Here is a 19,545-nt window from a genome sequence, read left to right as displayed (position 1 = left end):
GTGCTGCCAGTCGTGAAGGCGGAGTAGGAGTAGGGGGAGGGAGAACGGTGATGGAGGACGAGGTGAAAGAGGGGGAAGTACCACACGACCAACAGCGACCACGAACCCAAGACACTTTCGTTTACTTGTGTGTGTTTATGCAAGTACTGCTGTATGGTGGAGGTGGAGGTGGTGGGAGGTACCGATCTCCCGCCATGACACGCGCAGCCACGATATACACGCACTAATTTTAAATTCCCGCGGTTTTTTATCAAACGTTTTATTTTTTATTTAAATTATGCAGGATGTCATGTGCAACAATACACTTTTTTTGACGTTAATTATTGTACAGAAAAAAATTTTTAAATAATATATTTACGCGGTAAAAAATTAAAATTTGAATTTTTAAGTTTGTAATTTATTTTTAAAATTTTTTAAACCAACTTATAGATTTGCAAAGTGGAAAAATATTTTTTAAGATGACTGCGGGCTGGATAATTTATCTTAATTATAGTTTACAAAATAATTGCAATCAAAATCGCGGGCTTATTTTATTTTACAAATACCAGAGGTTGATTTAAAAAAAAAAAATAAAATAAAATAAACATTTAAAGAAAAAAGTTGATGGTTTCTGGCGAGCAAATGTCAGTCTTTGAAGGAGCAATACAACTGTAATGACGGACTGCCCGAAGGGAAATTAGTACCTACGTCGATTACATTTAAAGCTGAGATTACAACCGGGGGCACTCACCTCTGGCTTTAAATCCGATCAATATTTCGTCGGAATTTAAATTTAAATAAACAAAAAAAAACCGATAATTTTAATTAAAAATAAATTCATTAATTAATTACAAGTTAATTAAAAATAACTTTTAATAAATGCAAAAGAATTAATGCAGTAAAAAAACAAAAAAAAATCAAGCGCGGGAATTTTGAATTTAAAAAAATGCCAAAGAACGGCGCGTTTTTATGAAGACGATAAGAGCAAGATAACTTGGTCACGTGATGAAAATACGCCGTGACGTCAGAAAAAGAATCATGTATACATATATATGTATACATAAATATGTTTATATACATATATATGTACGATGCAGCAGTAGCGCTCTAACGTTCTAAGCAACTAACCAGTAGTTCAATATGGCTGACGAGTGAACATCAGTGCAGAATAAGTTAATAAATTTAATTCGCTCAATTTATAATTATAATTACGTGATTTTAATTTTTATTAGCAATAATATTTAAGTTGAACATCAAATAATGATATCATCAATAGTTTCTCGTCTTGTCATGTGAGTATTATTATAAAATAATTTTAAAAAATCCCCAACAATGCCTACGTAATAAAAGTGTCGTATAATTTTATAAATTTTATAAAACTTCATTATATTTATTTATTATTTAAATAAACATATGTATATCAAAGTTTTGAACAAATAATTATCCGTTTAAAATTACATATTATTTTAAATCATCCATATGAATATAATTATTTTTTAATTCATTAACTCAGTGTCGTGCAAGTGAATTTGTTTAAAAAATTGTGTTAATTATTTTTAAAAAAAGTGACTTTATTTATGGAAAAAAAAAAAAAATTTATTGTTAGGCAAATTCAAATTTTTTTAGTGTAGACAAACGATATTTCTATATTTAGCGTTTCTTTGTTCGATTGTTTTATCCTTTAGCCGCAAGTCACTAAGCGACAATAGAATTCGATCACTAGATAATGCAATAGATAAGAAAATTTTATTTTATCTATCGCAATATTTAAAATTATAAACCTGTAATATGAGTGTGAATATAGCAGACAGGTAAATTTGAAATTAATAATAGAGTAAATAATTAAAAAAAAAAAATATTTTTAAAAAATGCGCATTTAAAAAATTCAAAAATTAATAAGTGGATTTTTTAAAAATATTATTTTTTTTATTATTTATAATTTTAAATTTGTCTGATGTCTGCTACATTATACTCGTACCTCCAATACATGATCATATATATTTCTAAACAAATCTATATAGTCTAGACAGATTACGTTTACTTGAGTGAAAGTGCAATGAGTTAAGTGTGCATCGGTGATTATTAAATGTAAGTAATAATAACAGCAACAATAACAATAATAACAAACAAAAGAGACTGGAAGTTTAATATGACTCAAGTTAACTGACGTCTGATAATTCTTTGATTTTTTTTAAACGATAAGTTATACAAAAAAATATTTTAAATAATTGTACTTATGGATTTTTAAATTTTCTACATGTGCATATTTTTACTTTTTTTTTTATTTTGTAATTTAGTGAAAAAAAATCTAAAAATTTTCAATTGTCTGTCAACTTCTGGATCATAAGTTTAATTTTTTACTCAACGTAATTATTCCAATAATACCAATGAATATATTTTTACAGTTATGGTATTGAAGTTTATTAATGATGGAAAGAGCTAATGCTTCGATAGTGAGCCAAAACCTTGAATCAATTGCTAAACAAAGACATACTCTTACAAATTTAAAATAAAAAATTAAATGCGCAATATTCTGATGTTTTATTATTCGTCGCTTTTTTTTGGAGTTGGATTTAGTTTTGTTACTCTGTATAGAACAAGCTAGAGCGACAGCTAAAAATAACAGGGATAATGTCGGCTACTTAAAGTTTAAGTAGAAAATGATGTTGATGTATACATATATGTATATATATGTATGAGTAAATGAGAATGCTGTATGGATAGCATTGAGAAGAAGGTGAATGTTTGGCTTGTGTTTTTCGAAAGTTACCCAAAATGGATTGAGTACTTGGTTGCTACATATATGGTAATGATAAACATTTTAAATATTTTTATTTTCTGCAAGAGTATAACTGCATTAAAGAAGATTTTAAAAACTACACGAGTTTGTTATCAAGAAAATGTAAACATAAAAATTTTTTTATCACTAAGACAATGTTTACAAACAAAACATAAGACGGAAGCCTTGACAAAGAACTGGTTAACAATATGTTATAATAATAATTATAATTATATTATTTTATAATTGTAATCTTAATCAGTTGATAATATAAGTCGGGCTTCATCAGCTGATCTGATACTACGTCACACATGTACAGTTGGTAGCACATTGAATTGGACTCGGTACGGGTTGCTGCACTCATTTAAACCTCTTTCTTTCTTTCTTTATATATTTTTTATCTGTCTTACTCTTTCTTATCTTACTCGTCAATTAAACTTCTCTACTTGAGTTGGCTTTTATTTTTTCGCGATCACAACTCACAGCACTCATGACCCAGCCTTGGCCGGGCTGTTATGTGACTCACATCGCGGTATATATATATATATATATATATTTATGGACGTTCCAATGGAATTAAATACAGTAACAGAATAGAACGTATAGATTGACGAGCACCGAGAGCCAGAAGTAGAACATGAAACGAGACCGAGGCAAGTCCATAGTATTTGCAATTTGTTTTATTTTAATTATTATTTATTTTTAATTTACCATCCAGTTTATAAAAAATATAAATAATATATTATGAGATAAAGAAAAAGAATTGAATGTCGTTGACACGATAAATTTAATTATTATAGAGGAATTTAAAGATTTATATAATTATCAATGGTATATTATGATAAAATGATGACTTAACTGTTTCTTCTCAGTACAGTCTCGTAAGAGTATATCTTCTCTAGTAATGACACGAATAAGCTGGTGCATTTCTGCACCGTTGGATCGATGCCCGGCTGGCAACAAGGGTAAAAACTAAACGAGAAATAGTTGAGTCTTACACTTACTCACCCCCTGTCATATTCTCAAGGAGCTCTACTATTTTATATATTTTTCTACTCCATATTCATTTTTTTCTACCATCTACACTCGTATTAATACTAAATGTACTTTAAAGTGACACTAAATTAATCCGACATCGATTTTTTTTTACCGCGGCTATAATTTTCTTGCTCTGAAAATGTAATTTCGTGAAAAAATTTTTAAATTTAGTTCAAACAGTGATGAATAAATTTTATAAACAACTTAAATGTCAAAGTCATTATGGATTTTTTTTTTTTTGTTATAAATAATATAATATTTCTAGTTTTGACTTTTAAAAAAAGTTTATTGTTCGTTACTTATGTATTGTAAATTTTTATTTTATTTTAACCGATAGTAGAAAAGTTTTAAGACCACAAATATATGAAACCACGTATGGTTAATGTCTAGATTAATTCATATATATATATTTAAAGATAGAGTATTAAGTGGTTAGTAATTAGTTATTACAAAACTCTTGAACTGGAGTTTGTAAATGTTTTGAAAGCGAAAATATATATACATATATATTTATATAGTTCAATGACCTTAAGTGTACACATGGTCGCGGGTATTACAATAGTAAAGTATGAAATGAAAAGAGGATATAATAGAAGAGAGGACGGGCTGCGAGAGATCTCGACATGAATGAGGAAAGTCACGACATCCTTATAGACATCAATGATAAATCACGCGATGTTAAAAGTGAACTCAAGTATAAATATATATGTATATGTATGTATATTTGTATTTATGAACTTTTGTGCTCTCGATAACCCCAATTTCATTATATTATTATTCATTCAACATTACTTAAAACTTTTCTTTGTTCTTTGTCCAAGTAATTTATATATGTATGTATAAATATATTTTGACCAGTGAAATGTGAAATGGCTAAACTTATGAAAAATACATTCTCTTTTGCTTGTAGCAGTTCAAAGATCAACGGAGCAGTTATATATTTTACGACGTAACGTGCGTGCGGCGACCCTTGACAAGAGTGATGACCCTCTTCATGCATCGATTAAACGAGAAAGAAAAAAATAAATAATATTTATATTTATTAATAATAAGCATTCATGCGCCGACTTTCTCATATTTTCATCCAGTCTATTTATTCAGCAGAGGAAAAACAAAAGCAGTTGGAAAAATATAAATTTAAATATTTAAATGAAAATTTATAAAATGGTAACATCGGGCGGGATTTTCCGAAGAGTCGTCTACAAATCCAGCGGAATAACTCTCGTGTTTAAGAATCCAATGACCTCTTTCTTTTCATTCCCCATCGGCAGAAAACTAAAAAGGATTAAAGCTGAAAATAACTTTGCTCGTCAGATTAACTGAATCTTCATCTTTGTTCTCTTTCTTAAGAAAAATAGAATAATAAATTCCGCGTCATTTCAAATTTTATATTTTTTGTTCTTTGATTTATGGTTTTTTATTTAAAAAAAAAAGTTTTTTTCACTTCAGCTCACCCACGTAGAAAACCGTGACGCGTTTCTTCGTTTTTCTTTTACCGTATCTATATCTACGTAGAAAAAAATGTATATTTATATACATATATGTATGTACGCGCATATATATATAACATAATCTACTACCATTAAATATATCGTGGATTTAAATATAAATTCAACTGCACGAGTGGGCCAACCTTTAGTCTTGGCATCGCGACGCCTCGTGAAACACATCCAGTGTATTATTTGCATTGAGATCTTGTATTACATTTCTTCAAGTGGTCCATTAACTATCGCATTAAAAAATTAAAAATATAAATCTCACGTCTTTAAATTAAATTTACTATTTATTTGTTTTAAAATAAATTTAATGTCTGCTCCAGTCCGTCAAGAAATTCGGATAACTATTTTCCTGCATGATGGCATCGTAGTTATTCACATCTGACTCACTGTCGACTGTCCAGTGAAAAATAATTTTTTACTCAGCTTTAAAAAAAGTTATAAAATAATTGTGACTTTTACAAACGACTTGAAATCTTCAGTTGACATAAAAATAAAAAAAAAAAAGGGTCATTGCATTTACGTGACTGTTAGCACAAAGAAATGAGAGTAGATCGAGCATGAAAAGTTGACTCGATTGTGAAAATCATCAGCCATCAAGCATCAAGGGTTTATATACATATACATATATATTTAAATATATCAAGAGGAAGTGAAATAAAATAAAAAATATTACATTTTAAATTTAATTATCAAGAATTAAAGTGAAGCAACATTAGCATCCACAATTGAATACTTTATTTAAAATGACGTGTTTTACTCCACCGAATCGTCGTAACGTCCCAGTTATTGTACCGATTGCTGAACGATACTCGAGGAATTTCCATGCTCCAGTATTTAAACGAGTGACTGTCATCAATACTCTATCAATAAGACATCTTCCGACTCCTATTAAATTAATAAAGCAGTAAAAAATTTTTTATAAATTATTGTTAAAAATCATGCCATTAAACAATGTAAGATATCAATGACTTTAATGTAAATATAAATTATTTAAAATAATTAACACTTGTGTATATTATTTTGCCCTCAACGCTTCAGCAGATGATTATACAATAAATAATAATGACTATTGATAAGGTATTAACGTTATGATAACGACGTTTGTAAATAATCTGTGATCTCTTTTGGATGAATTACAGTTTTATTTAAATAAAACGAATATAAAAATTAGTCATTGACATTTAACATCTGACTTGAGTGTCATTCACTTCAAAATTTTTCTGGCTGTACTCCAAAATATACATCACGATATACATAAATAAAATAATGAACTGTTAAATAAATTTTTTACAAAAAAAGGGAGAGAGGGAGGGGCAAAACGGGGTACTTAAAGAAATAATAAATTTTTGAGGACTCACGACGAATATTTTTTTTCTCAATGACATCCAAAGTAAATAAAAAAAATTTTCATTTTTGCGGCAAAATGGGCTACCCTTTAAAAAGGTGAAAAAAAAACTCTAGATAATTGTTTGATTAAATTGAATTTTTTTAAAAATAATTTATGTAAAGAAAAAATGATTCTAAAATTAGACGTTTAATAATTTTTGGATTTTCTTAATAACGATCATTTATAACAAAAAAATATTTTTAAAAATTGCACCTATAGATTTTTCAATTTTCTATATGTGGATTTTTTTTTTTTTTTTTACAATTGATTTGTTGAAAAAAAAATCCGAAATTTTCTAATTGTCTGCAGACTAGAATCATAAAGAAATTTACATTTTACACAATTGAATGCAAAGAAAAAAAAAATTTTAATAGTTTTTATCATAGTTCAAGTCATTAATATTTTTTCGACTAACAATCGATTTTTTAAAAAGTTTAACAAAAAAAAAAAAAAAAAAATTCAAAATAATGATCAATTAAATTTACAAAATTTTTGAATGTTTAAAAAACTTTTAAATAATAAGACTCTTGTTTTATTAAATTTCAGGGGTACTCCGTTTTGCCTGCCCTGCCCCCCTCCTCAGTCCCTATATTTAGTTTAATAAAAAATATTTCAATAGCAGCCAATTTATAAGTAATTTAATAAAAAAAAAAAAAAATTAAGTAACCTTTTATGTTAAAAAATTTCTTTAAACTATAAATTGTAAAAAGTAAGTTTTTTATTTAAAATATAATAAATCCGAACAATAAGCTAGGGGAATTTATAATAAAATGGTTATAATGATCACTATTATATATAAATTATTTATAATTTTGTCTGAACGTCAAAATATAAAACAATGGAAGCTTTTGTTCGTGACATATGACTGCACATGTAATTACGTAATGCAACACCCGACATTGACAATAATCATCAAATTACCTGAGCACACAAATACAACAAACTCATACATTTATATTTTAAATTAATGTACATCATTCAAGTCATATCTCCCCAGTCTGTCACGATTTCGTTTGTCGCGTAGTTTAAATTTTTAAGCTCTAATGCAAAGTAAGTGCGGGTATTGCTGCGCGTTTTTTACAAATTAATTATTCGTAAAAGTTTTAAAATTTTAAATTACAATAAAAAGTACAGTATGAAATTTAATTATTATTTATTACAAATTATGGAAAACTGATTGGTCGTTTTTAAAAAAAAAATTTGAATTTAAATAAATTGTCAATTTAAATTTACTGCCACAATAATTGGTACCAAATTCTTCAGCTTGTCGGTGTTACTGGGCCTTATTTCCCAGTATGTTAGTGCCTTAGTAATTAGAAAAATCCTTTTTCTTCAGGTACATTTACCACTTCATAGGGTTGAAATACAATTACTCCATAACCTAGCAAGTAAAATCTCTTGTATTTTAATATTAAATTTGTGTTTTTTTAACTCGATATTCATAGACAAAAATAAAAAAAAATTTCAAAAATTAAGAAAATTAATTGATAAAAAAAAGTGTTGTCTCATCAGTAATTTAAATTCTATTAATCAAAAATACAAAAATCCAACCACGTGTTGTACTAAATAAAAAAATTATAATTTTAAATTCATATCCCATAAAAAAATTATTATTTTTAAAAATTTTTAAAACAAACAAAAAAAATAAAGTCTTAAATAAATAAAAAATAATTAGGAATGTGTTTTAATCCATCGGATTGCAGTGTATATATATTTTTAATAGTGTGAGGGAGCGGCATTCGTGTATAGATATTACCCCGGAAGGGGTCATCGCTGCTAAAATAGCACGTGCAGTAGTTTCTCAACGAGTCTGCCAGCAAGACTAGTTGTGAACTGGAAGCAACCGTGACTGGGACAAAGTAAAGGCTTTTATTTAAAACACTAAAAGTAAACCATCAGACACGTAAACGAAACCAAACGACAAAAGTAAAGCTGAATATTTAAATAAAATCTCAGCTCACTATCAAGATATTTATTAATTACTGCTTAGATAAAGGGGTTTAAAATAAAACAAAACACCTGACAGTCGTTATTTGAAAGTACTGCAGAACAAAATAAAATTTATTGCAACGACAATATCAATCGGTGACATTTAAAGATTATCAACAACATGGGAAACGAGAAGAGAATAATCAAGACCTCATCGCCATACCCATCGCCCAGTGCTAAAAATCACAGTCGATCAATTATTGACGTTTGCGAGCTGGATAATTACAATTACGACCAATCCGATGGTGATAATTCATCGTCTTTACATTCAATATCCTCAAGTAACATCGAACTAAAAAGTATCACGCGGTTACTTATCAGTAACTCGATCGCATGGGCGCGTTATTCTGTTGATAATTTATCAATTAAGTTGACACTTGGCAATTTGGGATTTTTTATTATCATTATGGTTATTATTGTACCGAAAACATTTACATATTTTATTATATATCCGATTTTTAGATTACTATTTGGTACACTTTATCCAGCTTATGCCTCTTACAAAGCTGTGAGGACGAAGAATGTCAAGGAATATGTAAGTTATTTGTTTGCTTAACTTGTATTTTATTCTACTATTTAATAATTATTATTTTTATTTATATATTTATTTATTTTCAGGTAAAATGGATGATGTACTGGATTGTTTTTGCATTATTCACCTGCGCTGAAACATTCACTGATGTATTCTTCAGTTTTTGGTAAAATATTATTACTATTTTTTTTTAGTTTCAAATTTTATACATTTATATATATATATTTATTTCTATACATGGAAAAAATAAACTATATAGATTGAGAAACGATAAGATAGGAATGATCAGTAGATAAAATCAGTGATAAAGTGATCAGTAAATACTGTCATTTGAAACAGTAGTTCTTTGATTTATATTTAAAACCTGATTAATTAAAGGATAAATATTTAAATTTATTGTTTGCAGAAATGATTAATATTTAAATTTTTAAAATCGTGGCTCAAATATTTAAAATTTATTGTTAAGGAACCGCCAAATAAGCGCGAATTTTTTTAGAACGACGAAATATGACTTTTTTTTAAAAAATTGGTTAATTCAAATGTTTTTTTTTTTTTGTGTTCAAAATCTTCATTTTTAAATTTAGTTTTCGGAAAAAAATACAAAAAAATAATGAAGATGTTAAAATCTGAAATTTTTCACTTTTTTGAAAAAATCACATTTTTCTCGAAAACTAAGCGACATATCGAAAAATTTTATTCTTTATAAACTTATTTTGTCTTTTATATGAATTCGCGATAATTTGGTGGCGCCACGGAAACCGTAGAATCCCTTTTTATTTATTTCCATGTGAGCACTAGAGATTGTCGTGTAATCAAATGCACAAATCCATTAAAAAATTTATTTACTGGTAATATTTAAATAGTTATATGTGCTAGTGTCTTCAGACTAATTCTTTGAATAATTATAAACTTATAGTAAATTTTAACAATTAGTAATTGTTACTTTTACAATTATTATTAATATTGAATTAGAATTAAATTAGTATTTGAAAACTAGCAAAATATTACTAATAAATTAATTTTTAAATGAAGTAGATGTATTAATTACACTTACAATAATAATAATAACAATAATAATAATAAATATTAGTTTTCAAATAAATACTAATAAATAAGAGAAAGATAATATTTAAACTACAAATATAATTTGATATCTTGTGTAAATTTACTCAGCAGACTAATGTCTATTATTTAATTAGATATTTAATTTACAATAATTAATTAATTAATTTATTTCTGTATTTACTCAAAAGATTACCCGAGCTGAGATATATTAATTTATTGTTAATTAAATATTTAATCTACGATTTATTTTTTTTCGCAAAAAATTTTCATCACATAGCTTGAAAAAGTTTTACAAAAGGAATTTTAAAAAATATTAAACTCTTGAGCCTAAAAAGTAGACTTGAAAAGTTGATTTAAAAAGTAGGTCACCGCGAGCCAAAAAAGTTTAAGCACTTGATGAAACTACAGATAAAAAAAGTTATGACTAATTTTTTTCTATTTGAAAAGGTTCCCGTTTTATTATGAGATAAAAATAATTCTCGTGCTCTGGTTATTGAGCCCCGCAACCAAGGGCTCGAGTATTCTATACCGTCGGTTTGTACATCCCGCACTGATACGTCGTGAAGCTGAGATCGATGACGCTTTGGCACGTGCCACCGAGCAAGGCTACACTGCGGTACTTCATCTCGGTACCAAGGGTGTAAATTATGCCACCACAGTACTCATGCAAACGGCAATTAAAGTAAGTTAACTCTTTTTTATCTTCAATTTTATTTTGCAATCATTTTTTTTTCCCAACATTAATTTTTAATTTTTTTTTATTTAATAGCCTCATTAATATAAAAAAAAACTTATGCGCTATTAATGCTTTTGATTATTTATCTAACATTTATTATTTTTTTTTTAATTTTTATTTTTATTTTCTTTTTTTTTATCCATTGCTGAATACTTCATGATCACGCACTAATCATCTGGTTATCAAACAAAAAAATAATAAATAATAATTAAAAAAAAAATAATTAAAAATGAAATGATTAATCAACATCAACTAACATCATCAACGATTGCTTTAAACCAAAAAAAAAAAATTGTTAAATCAAGAACTTCCCAAGCGTCATTCCGAGTTCTGTTGATCAAGACGAACATAACGATCAATCCGACTCGCCGATTTCTAGCTTAACCAGCCACAAATCACCGGTCGAGAAGGAGAACCTGAGAAACAGCTTGGATAATTCTTCACCTCGGAAATCGAGCCCTCATCAGCATCACCATCAAAAGCACCATCAAGGAAATTTAAATACCACAGCTGACTTTGAATCGCAGACACCTGATATTAAAATTGAATATGCTAGTGATGACGATGACAGTTTGGCACACTTTACTATTGATAACACGGCATCATCATTCGATGATTTTAAAGAACCAGTTTCGGAAAAAGTTACGAGAAAAACACGCAGGACAACTAGACGCAAAAAAAATACAGGAAATCAAACCAGTGCTATGTCATTGCGTAAATTTGATGAATTTAGTGACGACGCAGATTTATAATTTACTTATTTTATTTAAATAAATTTTTCGATCTCGTCGATGATTAATTTTTTTTAGCAACCGAAAGTTCAACATTTTATTTTATAAAAAAAAGTAACAATTTTTTATTCAAGACTTGTGTTTAAACTATTGACTTCAACAACATAGTCATCAGGACCTTTTTTGTAGGGAATTTAATTTCCAACAAAATTGCTCTTTTGTATTTTTTTAAATTTCCCATATTTAAGTCAAAATTTTTATTTCAAATTTGAGTTACAAGAAAATATAAGATTAGTTATATAAATACTTTAAAATAAACATAACAGCTAAACTATGCAAGATACAGTAAAAATGTATCAATGCAATTTTATAGAGAATTAAATTTCCTACAAAAAAGCTCCCCATGATTATATCGATAAAATCAATATCTAAGACGCTAGAAGCGTTTAGAATTTGAACAATCACTGAAATGAAAATCTTATGTCTCACTTTTGTTTCAACAAACTAGTTTTTTTTTTTTTTTTTTTTTTTTTTTTTCTACTCAGGGTAGACATTAAAGAGACATAAAGATAATGAATTTAATAAAATTGTACGTTATCAACAATAAAATTATCCGCGATAGTTTTTATCGTTGAATTTATCAATCATGTGCTCTAATGCAATTGTAGTTAAATAATTAAATTGACATCTGTTTTTTTTTTTACCCAATTTAAATAAATTTTGCCATTAATCATAATAAATAAAACGTAAATGAATCATTAATTTTTCTTTTCGTTAATTTAAAAAAAAAAAAAAAATGATTTGTCTAAAAATTCTAAATGTCATTTAATATAAATGCATATTATAATAAGACTGAAAAAAAATAAAAAACAAAATTGTAATTCATTAATATTAAAATTTATAATTTGTGACATTTTTTTTTAGTTAATTAAGTCACGTCTAATAGCTCTTAGTAAATAATTATTAATACAAATAAATTTGTAACCGAGTTGTGTAACGCATCACAAGCCAACGGATAGAAATACCAGGTTTTATAATAACTCAATGTGATAAATATATAAATATATAAATATAAACCCCAGGAAATTGAAATTTTAATAAAATTGTTATTATACACGGAACAATTAATTTATTTAATTGTCATTAATATTCAAATAAAAAAAAATTTAATCTCGAGTTTTCTCAGTAAAAAAAAAATACATCGAATTTAAAATTGCAGGGAATTATAAAAAATAAAAATTCAATTTCCTTCAGTGATAATCAATAATTATTATCAATTAATCAACGTAATTATTTATACATATATACATATATTCTTGTCGCTTATTGTTTTGTTACCTCTACAAATTAACATATTATTATTGTCTTTTTGTGTATAATATTTAAGAAAAAGCGACGGAGGATTGTTATTAAAAAATAAGTAATAATTAATTAATTTTTTTTATAAATATTTATCTGAATCCAAAGATCCTCGTATCGATATCTTATAATTCATATATAAATAAACGCATTTTTTAACATCATGACTATGTTTTACTTATCATGCTTGAAGCTATTTTAATTTTATTTTATTTATAATTATTAATTATTAATTTAAACGGCTAAATAAATCAGGCACTAGTTACTAAAATTAATGAAGAAAACGCTTTAGTCAACGCTGGATCTATTATAAAATTATCAACGTCTGCATAACTAGTGATCATGTTAATAAAAATTCAAATTAAAAAAATGGAATTATTGTTAAAATAAACTTTAATATTTTATCAAACATGATGACGGTGATGGCTGATAATTTATTTATATATTTTCATTTATTTTTGGTAAGGATCACTTTTTTTTTTAAATTTATTTTCACTCTTTTTTTTTTTTTTTTTTTTTTTTTTTTTTTTTTTTTTAATTTTTTTGGAATAATAAAATTAACAGTTTATTTATGTCACGTAAATTCTCTGTTGCATTCCTACAATTTACAGGGTGGCGGTGGATTAGTGCAGCAGCTAAAAAAAAGCTACAGTCTGAGTGACCTGACAGGCGAGAAAGAAGATGAAAATAGAAATACATCAATGATGCACGACGAGACAGATATGATAGGTATAATTTCATTTAACTATATCAATAATATGTATGTATATATTTATATATAATTTAATTATTGTTATTAAAATAATAGTAGAACCTCGTCGACGAGAAAATCCTGGCAGAAGAGGATACAGTCCACGTAGAACACAATCAAGTTGTAATCGTGTTGATATGTTTTTTTCTGAAGTTGATGTTGATGTGAGACAACCGAGGCCTAGAGAACCAATAAGTAGTATAAAGTATGTGTAATTAATTAATTGATCAACTAATCAATTTTCTTTTTGTCTTTAAAAATTTATTATTGCACAACTCAATTGCGAAGCAAAATGTGTTCTGCTAATGCTTACTCGGTCCTAGATAATTCACTCGTGTAAAAATAATATTTACATTTATTAAAATATGCTCAATTAGAAATTTGTACCATTTAAAAAATAGTTTTTTTAAAAATAAAATAAAATTGAAAAACAATCTGTAATGTCTGTCACTATGTACGGATCTTGGTAAATAACTTGAAGGCATTCTCAAACAGTGCTCACTTTTTAAAAATATTCAATGACCTTGAATTGTCACAATAAAAAATCGGGAGTGAATTCGAATTTGAATAAAATATACAAAGAAACAAAAAAAGAGCATATTTTTGTGACTTTTTTTTTCAGATTAGCTTTTTTATTAAAATTCTTGAAATTTGCGACATTGTTGAGCATCATTTCAAGAATGTTCTGCTAAATTTTCATAAAAAAATATTGAAAAATAAGCCCGTGGTAGTAGGGAGAGACGAGTCACAAAAAAAGTCTCCATGGTGTAGGCAGGATAACTCATGACTGCTTCATCTGAAATAAAAAAACCAAAAAGATTTCTTGAGTACATAATTCGAATGTTTTGATAGCACTTTTACTAAAAATTCAAAAATGAATATTTTGTTTATTCCTTCCTGCTAAAATTTTTTTGAACAACAGAACAGCATCTATTGAATATTTTTTTAATGATCAAATGAGTTGTGCAAGTTTGAATTTTCCAACTTATTGTTTACTTATTGTTATTAATTTTTTTTAAAGTAATATACGGTCATCAGACGACATATCCAGCGGCTACAGTAGCGGAGAAGCTGTTCAAACACACCGCATGACGCCACACACGGAAACGCTTTTAAGGACATCGAGTGTTGGAGCAAGAACGAGGTCTTCAAAGCCTCGATCTACTGCAAAAAAATTACCCGAGGTTCGTAATCAATTAAATACGCGTCCAAGTACGATAAAAATACAAAATTACAAATTTATATAAAATAAATAAATAAAAAAGACTAAAAAATTTAAATGTAAGTTGAAAAAAAATGTTAATTATCCGGATGATTTTTTTAAAAAAACTATGTTGTGGATTACTGACCGATTAATGGTCAATTTCTCGTATTCAAAGGATGAAGAAGACACGTGTGAGTTTGTGGATCCTCAATTACCAGCTTTGTCTGTAATTAGCGCACAACAGAGTCTACAACTTATGCTGTTTTTGTCGCAAATGCACAGTAATGCACCGCTAAATTATCCGAGTGTAGATGAAATTTTAAAAAACACGGGTCATTTATTTTCGTCTAATTTGCCTGGATCAATACTGGTCGCGCCAGAAAACGATAATGATAATAATCAATTAAATATTAATTATGACAAATGTGATTATAATGAGACTGATGAAAAAATACCAGACCTGAAAATCGATTCAGTTGATTCTGATGACACAGACGTTAATTTTAAGTCAAAAGAATTTACAAAAGATGACAAAGAAGAATTTAAAAAAATATCTAGTCCAGATGATTTTTCACAACCATCTTGTTCTAAAGATTCAACAAAATCAATTGATTCCAATGAATTTAAAAAATTATCCAGTTCAGAAGAAACTGCCCAATTATCTATTAAAGATAATTTAACTAAATTATCTAGTGAAAATAATTTAACAAAATTATCTAGTGAAAATAATTTAACAAAATTATCTAGTGAAGATAATTTAACAAAAGAACCAATTAAAGATAATTTATCAAAACCATCTGATTTAAAAGACTGTTCAAAATCATCTCAAGATAATTTACCAAAAGTATTTAATTCCGAAGAAAATTCAAAATTATATATTCCAGATGATTCATTAAAATTATCTGTCAAAAATAACTCCATACAATCAACAAACACCGAAGATAAAAAAGTATCTTTAGATAATCTATCAAATTCAAATAGTTTATTAAAACTATCTAGTCCTGCAGAGCCAAGAAAATTATCTAGTTCACATGAACATCTAAAAGTATCTAGTCCACATGAATTAACTCCTTGTTCTACCTCAAATGTTGACATCACAAAGATCACAGACGAAATATGTCAAGAAAAATTTATCGAGCTCAAAAGACTACTGAACAATGCCCACGAAGCAGTGACAAGTATCGTACATACCTCAGATAATTTGTCATCAATCCAAGGAGATCCAACGACCAATAACTTGGAAGACAAGAGTACTTCAAAAACAAGCCTACTGACATCGCACTCATCAGCGAGCGTATCGCGAAGCAGTTCCGATTGCGACCGAGCCGGGAAATATCACAAAAAACCCGCGCCCAGAGTTCCCTCAGCCTCAAAATCGGAACTTAACGCAGGTAATAATTACCAAGCAGTCGACGAGGACTCATCAGCGGAAGCAGAGACCGAGCAAGCATTGAAAGCGACCCTCGTTATCAAAACTGGTACAGTAAAGACCTTCACCAATGTCAATAACACTAAAAATGTATTTTTTACTCATCCTACTACTTCTCATCGTCATTCATCTCCATCTGTGTCTACTAAATCAAATAAAAAGAAAAAAAGTTTGTCGAGATTTTTAGCGATACCACGAAATTTATTTGGCAATAAAGAAAAAGATAAAGATAAAGGTAAAGATGATAGAAGTGGAATTTATTCGACGACATCTGAACCAGGTTCAAGATCGCGTTCTGTCAGTGTCAGCTCACAAGAGTGTGGAGTTGATGCTCAAGGAAATAACAAAGTCGATGTCAATGTCCAAGACATTTTATTTAAAACCGCCCTCACTGATCAAAGCCCAACTTCTGACACGTACATTGATTTTCGTACTGATAGTCTTGATCGGTGTGATCAAAGTAAATTTAATTATGATAATAATCAGCCTGATAATTATAATGACAAATGATTTAATTAAGTCTTTCATTTAATTGAATCAACAAGACGTGGAAATAATTAATTACTTGGTTTGTTTAGCTCTTTTGAGTCTGTATTGAGTGAGAGTGATCACACAAATCACATGATGTTATGTTTAGCACTAATTATTATTAGATTATTTTCGTTTTTTATTTTATCATTATGCTTATATTATTTTATGTTGTGTGTTTTAAATGTCTAATATAAAGATGTTCTAATGGTATTGATTATTAATACACAGTCAAAGAACATTGGGAAAAATTTTTTTTAGGCATGGGCAGTAAGTTGGATTTCTGTAAAATTTTTTCAAAGTCGAATTTTTTTTAAATTAAACCCTGGGATATCTACTTTCAAAATTTGTGAATGTTCGCAATGAGTTTTGGAAGGAAATTTAATAACAATAGTGAGAAAAAAATTTTTTTTTTCTTCAGGCATGGGAGTGAGTCCCAAATTTCTGTATAATTTTTTCAGCGAAATTTTTTGAAATTAAAATCTGGGATACCCATTTTCGACACTCGGAAATTTTAATAATGAGATTTGGAAGGGAATTTAACAATAATAATAGAAAAAAATTTTCCTTTGAGTAACGAGTTTTGAATTTCTTCAGAGACGGATTTTCTCGAAAATGAAGGATGCTAAAAAAATTTTCAATGCTTATAACTCAAAAAAAAAAGATACTTTGAAGTTATTATATTAATAAAAATGATTATATGCCTAATATATTTAAAAAAAATTTTCCCGTGTATTAATAATTACCAAATGAATTAAAATTCAAAAGCAAACCAACATTAGAAGGTCTTGACCAACAATAACTTGTGTTGCTTACATTAAACAAGCAATTGTTAAATAAAATAATCAGCATACATAGACAAATAACAAAAAACTTTTTTTTCTTTTAAATTTTCTAGATAACAAGTTTTGCAACTTTACCACGAAGTAAAAAACCAACAAAGAAAAAGGTGGCATGAAACATAACAGCTGCTGATCACATTAAAGAAGAAGACGGAATAATAGCATACAAATAAGAGCTAATGCCTTTACTTCGCATCAACAATATATTTGTATCCCATCATCACGATCATAATCATTATTATAATCATAGTCATTAATTAAGTACGGCCATATTGTCAATGTGATTAGCAGCATCAATTAATGAACAAATTTAAACAAGAGCCAAAACGCTTTATTTGCGTCTAGCTTTTTAGTCTACTCGATTCATTTTTATACTTATTTTATTTTTTTCAATCAAATTTACGGAATAAAATATTTTCAATGAGTGATTTAACTCCAAGTCGGAAAAAGAAAAGTAATTAAATGAAAAGTTTTAATTGTTAATTTATTTATTAGATTAAAAAATTTAATCAATTGTTGTTTACATTTAATGCGTTAACTATTTAATCGTAATGACTACAAGCTGGAATTTTTTTTCAATTTCTCAATATTAATTTAAAAAAAAAAAACTAAATTTTTTCTACTCAATCATCTCAATGATAAATAAAAAAAAATCAATAATAATAATAAAACATTTGATTAATTAATTAATCAGTTAATTAATTAAATAAATATATAAGCCAAGGAATTTATTTCCAGACAAAAAAGTAGTCATTATTTTAAAAAATATGTAAACATGTTCCTCTGCTTTATACTGTATTTTTATTACCTATTAAATTGTAAAGATTGAAATAAATATTTGTGATATCAATATATAATAATTAAAAAAAAAAATTAAACATGACAATTAATTTAAATAAATAAAAATAAATTGGATATCCAGGCTCTAGTCATGTGAGCAAACGCTCGTAATTATTAGTAGACATAATTAGATAGACTGTACTGACATGTACTGAATTTTTTAACTAAAGAAAATAATAATTTATCATAAATTATTATAATTATATTTAAAAATTATATAAATACTCATAGATGTGTTAAATTCGTGTTCTTTTATAAAATAATTGCTGTAATTTACGTAACAAATTGTATGCTGTCTTGTGCCTGTTGTGCTGCATAATTATTATTTATTTATAATATAGTTTGTGCCCTTTATTATCAATCTTCATAAATAACATGGCACAAATAACAATGCATCATTACGATTAATATTAATATTATTATTGATTAATTTAATTGTTGTATTGTACGCACAAGTTTATCGTTAAATTATTGAATTAAATATTAAACGACGGTAGAGATTAAATTAATTTATATATTTTGTAACAATAAATTTTATTAACAAACTAATTTATTAATAAATTATTACTTAATTACGTATTAATATTTGTAATTAGTTAATATTTTTAAAAAGCACATTTTTATAAATTTATTAACAAATTTTATTTAATTATTTTTTTGTTTTACTAATTTAAGGGGGACCTCTAGTGTGACCGTCTGAAAAAAAAAATTATTTTTGGTAATTTTTTTAAAGAAAACTACTGTATAGAATGTTTTAATGTTTTAAGGATATATTTGTGAATATATAATCAATGCGAGATAAAATTTTTGGACGAAAAAATTCAAAATTCCACGAGTTATTCACAATCTTACACTCA

General features: G+C 27.1%; 1 protein-coding gene and 1 long non-coding RNA gene across 5 annotated transcripts; both read left to right on the top strand.

Moving 5' to 3' along the window:
* The first annotated feature begins 1,090 nt into the window (after positions 1–1,090).
* On the top strand, positions 1,091–18,426 carry LOC103569987 (germ cell nuclear acidic protein). Of its 4 annotated transcripts, XM_053742178.1 has the most exons (9): positions 1,091–1,271; positions 9,134–9,206; positions 9,290–9,369; positions 10,716–10,950; positions 13,706–13,823; positions 13,903–14,050; positions 14,867–15,029; positions 15,225–16,938; positions 17,905–18,426. In XM_053742178.1, the coding sequence occupies exons 1-9, from the start codon at positions 1,240–1,242 to the stop codon at positions 17,934–17,936; spliced, it is 2,595 nt and encodes an 864-aa protein (XP_053598153.1). In that variant the 5' UTR covers positions 1,091–1,239; the 3' UTR covers positions 17,937–18,426. The 4 variants fall into 4 exon arrangements, with proteins under 4 accessions (XP_053598153.1, XP_053598152.1, XP_053598151.1 ...); XM_053742177.1 differs by lacking the exon at positions 1,091–1,271 and having other exon boundaries at positions 7,524–9,206; positions 13,906–14,050; XM_053742176.1 differs by lacking the exon at positions 1,091–1,271 and having other exon boundaries at positions 7,525–9,206.
* Positions 1,994–2,510, top strand: LOC103569986 (uncharacterized). The gene is made up of 2 exons (XR_548954.1): positions 1,994–2,067; positions 2,385–2,510. It is a non-coding gene; the product is annotated as an uncharacterized LOC103569986 (long non-coding RNA).
* Positions 18,427–19,545: the final 1,119 nt, after the last annotated feature.

Source organism: Microplitis demolitor, chromosome 10, assembly GCF_026212275.2.
Source record: "Microplitis demolitor isolate Queensland-Clemson2020A chromosome 10, iyMicDemo2.1a, whole genome shotgun sequence".
Classification (NCBI taxonomy): domain Eukaryota; kingdom Metazoa; phylum Arthropoda; class Insecta; order Hymenoptera; family Braconidae; genus Microplitis; species Microplitis demolitor.
This window is presented reverse-complemented; position numbering and strand designations above follow the sequence as displayed.